The sequence below is a fragment of the Mandrillus leucophaeus genome, unplaced genomic scaffold (genome assembly GCF_000951045.1).
Source record: "Mandrillus leucophaeus isolate KB7577 unplaced genomic scaffold, Mleu.le_1.0 Scaffold669, whole genome shotgun sequence".
Classification (NCBI taxonomy): domain Eukaryota; kingdom Metazoa; phylum Chordata; class Mammalia; order Primates; family Cercopithecidae; genus Mandrillus; species Mandrillus leucophaeus.
The window spans coordinates 157,933-164,878 of NW_012107241.1; the positions used below are offsets into that span (position 1 = coordinate 157,933).

At 54.9% G+C, this 6,946-nt stretch overlaps 1 protein-coding gene across 1 annotated transcript in view; it reads left to right on the plus strand.

Moving 5' to 3' along the window:
- GRAMD1B (GRAM domain containing 1B) overlaps window positions 1-6,946 on the plus strand; it is a 71,237-nt gene that overhangs the window by 30,409 nt on the left and 33,882 nt on the right. Inside the window, exons 6-13 of the mRNA XM_012001698.1 lie at window positions 78-207; window positions 331-433; window positions 1,655-1,834; window positions 2,010-2,099; window positions 2,390-2,494; window positions 3,650-3,748; window positions 4,031-4,245; window positions 5,474-5,511. Of these exons, the coding sequence (XP_011857088.1) occupies window positions 78-207; window positions 331-433; window positions 1,655-1,834; window positions 2,010-2,099; window positions 2,390-2,494; window positions 3,650-3,748; window positions 4,031-4,245; window positions 5,474-5,511 (960 nt within the window). The remainder of the gene's footprint in view (window positions 1-77; window positions 208-330; window positions 434-1,654; window positions 1,835-2,009; window positions 2,100-2,389; window positions 2,495-3,649; window positions 3,749-4,030; window positions 4,246-5,473; window positions 5,512-6,946) is intronic.

Below are 6,946 nucleotides of genomic sequence, written 5' to 3' on the forward strand. Positions count from 1 at the left end.
GATTGGGCTTTCCTGTGGGCTTCTTTCCTTAGCAGCCCCTTTACTCCTAAACCAGCTGCAGCGGTTATTTTCTGCAGCAGGACAAGGCAGCCTTGAAGAGGGAGGATTGCATTCAGGGGACCGAGGAGGCGTGGTCAGCTGTATCCACTGCCTCACCGAGGCGCTTAGATAAGGGTCTATCAACCCTAAAGGAGGAGACATCAGGGAGTGAGTGGCCATTCCAGAGCCTGACAGAATTCTGGTGCTGGGGCAGCCTGGGGGTCTGAACTTCGTTTTCTTCCCTTAACATTTCGGGGCAAATCCAGCCGGAAAACTTTCCCCCATTGATAGAAGAGTCAACCCATGTGATGGGCTTTGACCCCTGTCCCAAGGACCCCTTCAACAGCTGCAAAGCATGCCCTTCCTACAAGGCCTCCTGGTGCTTGGGGCTGTGGTGAAGGCGTGGCGTGGGGCCACTGTCTAGGTCATCCTGGGGGTGCCCTGTGCAGCTGCTGCATGCCTAGAAACTGCTGTGGGGTAAGCAGGCCTGGCGGAGGCCACAGCCTCTCAGCCACACAAACTGGGTGGTGGGATTTGGACGTTTTCCCCTGCAGAGCAGCTGTCTGAGCTCTCAGCTGGCCCCCGCCGTGTGTTCTGCCCTTTGGGGACTTCACAGTGGAGGGGCTGACCTCAGATGACCCTCTGAGCCTGCCCTCCTCACACCTAACTCTGATGAATCCTGGAAAAGCCGTCTTTGCCCCCTCCCTGGACACACCAGGTTCTGCTCCAGGAGGAGACGTGGGCATGGAGTAGCTGTGGCTGTGAAGGACAGGGTTGAGGAGGGCACTCTGGCCAGGGGATGGGCTGGAGGGGAGAGGCGTGGGTTTAATGTAGGGACAGGGTTGCAGATCAATTGTGTGGGCTGGTGTGTGTTTTCCTACTTGGCGCTGGGCGTTTCTTCCAAGTCAGGCATGTGCTCACGAGCCCTGCGGCTGCCAACATCCTGCTGCCCAGTGACCAGCCCGTCCTGGGTGCTGTTGATCTGCAAGCCTTGGCCACCACCTGCCCAGCACCACAAACAAGGCAGAATTTGGTGGGCTGTGCTGAGTTGTGGAGAGGAGTTATGGGCTGAGGTATCTTGGGGTGGGAGGGAAGCCAGACTCTACTTCTATCTCTGAGCCAGCCCCTTACCTTCTAGGAGGTTTCCTGGCCTGTGGCCTCAGAGGAGGGGAGGGGCGTGAGTGCTGAGCTTCCTGGGAGCGACCTGCAGCCCGGCTGTCATGGGGACCCCAGCATCCTTCACTCAACTGCCCCGGCACCTTTTTGAGCAGCATCGCACAAATTCAGGCCCCCATAGGAGACAGTTCAGACATCCCCGTTTGGGCAGGCCAGCCCCTGTCCTTGTTGCTAATCTCTTTCCTCTTCTCATCTGTCATTGCTCTTTTTATTGCTGTTTAGCTCAGCCTTTTGTTTCGTCTCAGCCTGTGCTTCCTTGGATTCTTCTCAGCCCTTTGCTCTCTGACTCCACCCCTTTCCTTTCCTTTAATCTCCCACCATTTGCTTGTTTCTCTGATTTCCACTCTCCCGGGTAGGTTTTCCTCTCTGTCTGATTCCAACAGGCTTTACTTTCTCCCTTCTCTCCGCCATCCTTTCCCCCTGATTCCTTCTCCCTTAGCCTCCGCCTGAGTACTCTGCGTAGCAATGGGGTAGAAGCAGAAGCTGTCTCCTGGCTGGAGGATGGGGTGGGCCAGAAGTCAGGGGTTCAGATGACACGTACGAGAGCCAGCGGAGGAGCTGGGCATGACGGAGCCTTGCTTTCTGATGGTGCCACCTGCGCCAGGGATGTGCAGAAGCGGTTGGACCTCAGCAACTCTTTGAATCATCCCTTGGGATGTTCTCTTTTCCCGGCCTTGTCCTTCCTCTTCCTTTACTAATTCTCACTTGTCTCCTTTCACCCTCCACCCTCTCATCCCAAGTGCATTACAGAAACGTCCCTGACTCTCCACTTAGCTCAGATCATTCATTCTCAGAGGCCAAGCGCCCAAGGAGCTCTTTGCTGAGGAGTGTGTGGGGCTGTCCTCTCCTGGATTCATGCGGCCCCCCTGGGAGTCCGCCCTCAGGTAACAGGGCACCCCTGCTCCTTCAGTGTGCGGTGCTCATGTCCGTGCTCTCATGTGCAGATGCCTCCTTAGGAGCTGCAGCTGAACAAGCTCCTCTCCCAGCACCCTCCACAGCTGTCATCTGCGCCTCCTCAGGAGGCCCTTGCCCTGCCTCTGCTGCGTTGACTTGGTTTCCTGTGTTCCTTTAGGAAGCTTTTCTGTGTTCCTTTAGGGAGCTCCGTCTTCCTGCCCTGCCTCTGCTGGGCTGCTTGGAATCTGCCCTTCAGGCAGCATCCCTCTGCCCTTCTCAGCTTTGCTGACTGGCCCTCTATAACCTCTCTCCGGATCCTCGGGTCAGCGCTGCAGCCATCCTGGTATCTGAGGCTCATTCATTTCGCCGGAAGTCCTTCAGAGAGGTAAAGGCGTTGTAAGCCGAGCCCTGGGGATGCTTAGGAAACCCCTGGCTGGAGTCAGAGCAGTGAGGGCCAGTGCCCTGCAGAATCGCTGATAGTGGCAAGAGCATTCAGGCCCGCTGGAGCAGCCTGGGTCTGGCAGGAAGGGAAGCCCAGCCACCATCCAGCCCATGCCCAGCCTCCCCCTTCACCTGCTGCCTCTCTGCACAAGACAAAAGCATTGCCTTTTACATGGCTAGCCAGAGAGGAGCCATTGCCATGATGACAAACATGCTTGGTCTAAAGAGTGAGTCACGCGGAGGCAAGTGGCTGGACCCCAGGGACACGGGGAGAGGCCGTGGCAGGAGAGTGTCAGGTGCAGAGTGGGGTTTGAAGGCTGTGCCATCTACAGGTACCCTGAGTCCTCCCAGGCCTGATTATATGTACTCCTCCTTATCCCCAATGCTCCAGTCTACCACCCCAGTCTTATTCATCAGGGCCCTCCAATCAAGGGAGCTGTCCCTGTAGACATGAGATGGAGGGAAAAGCAGAAATAGGATTTTGCCTTCAGCAGGGAGCCAAGGGCAGAGTTGAGGGGCAACCTGGCTAGGGCCGTTGGGGCAGGAGGGGTGAAATTTACTCCCTCTCAGCCCCCAACGGGGCATAAGTTCCCTGGGGCTTCTTTCCTTGGCCTCCTGGTGCATTCCTGCGGGGAGTCGTCTCTATGGCAGCCCAGGAAGGAGCATTTCTGAGATCAGAGCACAGGAGCCCACACCCTGGCAGTCGCCTGCGGCTTAGCACCCTGCTTGCCTGAAGCACCTGCAGTTAGGGCTGCAGCTTTGTGGAGGAGAGGGAGGGATAGTGCCAAGCCTGGGGAGCGGCTGGCATAAGCGAGAGAGCAAAAAAACAAAGGTTTGTAGGAATGGAATTCAGGGTGTTGGGGGTGGGCAGTGGAGAGGGTAGGAGACCTGTCTGGCACCTGGCCTTGCCCCAGGACTGACGATGCTCCTCCACCTCTGTCTGTCTCCCCTCTGTATTTACTCCCAACTTGAAGGGTCTTCCTGGCTCCCATCCTGAGTTTTTCAGATGAGCCCCCAGCCCAGCCCAGCCCTACCCCTTCTCTACCCTTCTGCATAGCCCCCATGTCTGCCTCAGTCTCCTTTTCCCTCCTTTGCTCAGTTACCTCCTTGTCTCCAGTCCCACATCTGGCTTCTGCCTATCCAGATTTGGCTGCAAGGTCAGAGTTTCCTGTGTGGATCTTAACTGGTTTCTTCCTAGGTGAGATCAATGCTCCACTGAAGTCCATCTGTTTTCTCCTGGACTCCTCCACCCCCTCCTTCTCGCCGTCCCTGGGAAGAGGGTACCACTTGGTCCCGGCTCCTGATGTTTGCCGTAGAGTTAATGTTTAGCCCAGGGTCAATTCCTTCTCTGCTGACTCTCACCCAGCCCTGCCCAGCCCTTGGTGTGGGTGTAGGGGAGACAAAGGCTTCTGCATAGGGGGCTCATCTCCCAGGGCTTTATCTCACAGGGCGTTTGCTGTCTGTATCTCACCCCTTATAGCCCAGGCAGCCACTTGGCCTGTAGCAATACTCAGATGTTTTCGGGTAGTTACTGTAAGGATCCAGAGTCTCTTGGAGCTACCTACAGCTTACATACTGGGGTCTGGTGTCACCCCAAGGGAGGCATACTGATCACCTTGGAAAATGGACTTGCTACGTTTGCCTGCCACACTGCTCAGGATAGGGCTGACATGCAGGGCGAAGAGAAGCTCGCACGTGTGCTGGAGAGAGTGTTGGCAGCGACCAGGCACTGACACGCCAAACATATGGAATCAGGGATCTTTGTGTGTACATGTAAGATGCAGTGTCAACAGGCATCCTTTGAGAGGTAGATGAGGAATGCATTCACTTGGTAAATACTTTCTTAGCACCTGATACAGTATCCCTTATCCAAAATTTTTGGGATCAGATGTGTTTTGGATTTGTGATTTGTTTTTGATTTTGGAATATTTACATATATATACACACATATACACACACACACACACACATATATATATAAAATGAGATATCTTGGATCCCAAGTCTAAACACCAGATTTATTTCCTATATCACTTATACATATAGCCTGAGGATAATTTTGTATAATATTTTAAATAATTTTATGCACCAAGAAAAGTGCTGACTGTGTTTTGGCCGGGACGTGTCACCTGAGCAGCCTGTCACGTGAGGTCAGCTGTGGAGCCTTCTGCTTGCGGCATCATGTTGGGGCTCGAGAGGTTTCACATTTTCAGATTAGGGATGCTCAGCCTGTATTTGCAACACATCATGGCAAGTGCAGGAGAAGCAATCAACCTGTTTGAGGCATAGATCCTCCCTGGAGAAGGCGTCCTTCTGTTAGAGTGACACATGCTACACCACGAATGGAGAGCCGCGTCTGCATCCATGGGGTGTCCGTCTAGAGAGGACTGTAGGAGTTTGTTAGGGGAGCGTTTGCGGGAGGAGTCAGACTCTTCTACTTTCTCCAACACTGTTTACCTGGGAGAATCCAGGTTCCTCTGAATTAGCATCTTTGGAATCTACTTATTTTTTCTTTTGAGAGTCTCTCTCTGCCGCCCAGACTGGAGTGCAGTGGTGCGATCTCGGCTCACTGCAACCTCCACCTCCGAGGTTCGAGCGATTATATGCCTCAGCCTCCTGAGTAGCTGGGATTACCGTCACCTGCCACCATATATGGCTAATTTATCTTTTTTATATATATATATTTGTAGTGGAGACGGGGTTTCACCATGTTGGCCACGCTGGTCTCACACTCCTGACCTCAAGTGATTGGCCCTCGTTGGCCTCCCAAAGTGCTGGGATTACAGGCATGAGCCACCGTGCCCAGCCTGGAATCTATACTTTTAAATGTGTTCACTGGGCCATTTTTAAGTAAAGTTTGGGGGCTGCTGTATTAAATTACCAAGACTCCTAAGACAAAAGCACCATTCCTCATCCTGTGCAGGCCAAGACCCTCCTGGCAAGGTGGTCGAGCTGGGAAAGGTGAGGGGGCGGCCCCATTTGTTTCAAGGGTCTGACTTTTCCTAGGAATCCACATCTTCCCAGCCCCACTGCTGTCTCATCCCTGTCCCTAGCTTCTTGGTCTGGGGCCTTTCTTGCCCCATTGGCCTGGCTTTCATTCCCCTCGATTTTGCTGCTTTGAGCACCAAAATCTGTGCTTTTAGTATTGCTACTTTGCCCTTAAGATCTGACAATGTTTTTGGGCTTGATCCCCCTCTTGCTAATGCTGGAGGTTGTGCAGGGTCCATGGGAAGGAAGAGGGTGCCTCAGACAGATCCCGAAGCTGTTGATGTCAGCTTCTCCGCCACCAGCATGTCTGAAACTGGGTCAGCAAAATCCCCAGGCTGCTACTGCTGCTATGGGGAAGTTGGTGGATGGATGGGTTGGTGAGGTGTGAGAGTGTCTCCAGGAAGTCCCTGGCGACTTGAGTCTCACATTTCAGATTTCATCCTAACAGCGGTGCCCTGCTGCCTCCCCTCCCTACTCCACGCCTCCATGTGGAGCCCTGGCCAGCAACTTTCCATTGCAGGAAACATCTGCTGGGGAGGCCAGGCTCAGCTGGGGGTTACTGGAGGACGTTGGCCGGGACCATCACCCAGATCCTGTAACTTGAAGCATGTATAGGGCCCTGCTCTGCCCGCCCACCCGCTCTGCCTCCCTCCTTCCCTCCCTCTCTGCCACGGGTGACTCTAACAAAGAAGCTGTTTGCTGGTCAGGCGAGCAGAGCAGGGGCTGAGGAAGGGAGTGTGTGTTGGGCTGGAGGTGAGAGCAGGCCCTGTTGCTGCAGCCGGTGGTGGCTGCTCTGCCTGGGTGAGGGCTGTGAGTCATAGCCCAGTGCCCGCCCAGGGTAGAGGTTGATTAAACGTGCCACTCTATGAGACAGACCAGGACTGGGGAGCTGCGCATTTGGTTCCTTTACTGGAGTTTCAGACCAACTATGAGTCACGCTGCTGCGTGTGAGTGATTGGCGGGGCTAGACCCTGGACCCGGCTGTGGATCATCGCTGTCCTGCAGAGTCTGCTTGTCTACCCAGGGGCCTGCCTCCCAGACCTCCAGCTGGCCCTGGGCACCTGCTGTGCCATCTGCATCCTCTGGACCCTTGGGTGACTGTCTGCACTGACCAGGGGGAGGTGCATGACCACACCACCTCTGGGCTACTCTCCGCCCGTGGACCAGCCAAGAAGGACAAAGCAGAGCCCGCCATGGGAGACTGGCCAGCCAACTTGCCCTGAGAACCGCACCGACCACCTCCTCTCACTTGTGAGGCTTCACGCTGGGCACGTAGCTCTAGGAGCAGAAAGGACACCTGTCAGAGTCACACAGGCCCTCTGCCAAGAAACCAGAGGCCACCCATCCACAGTCAAGCCAGGGGAGACCAACTGTTTTCATTGTGTGGGGACAGTCGGGAGTCAGTGCT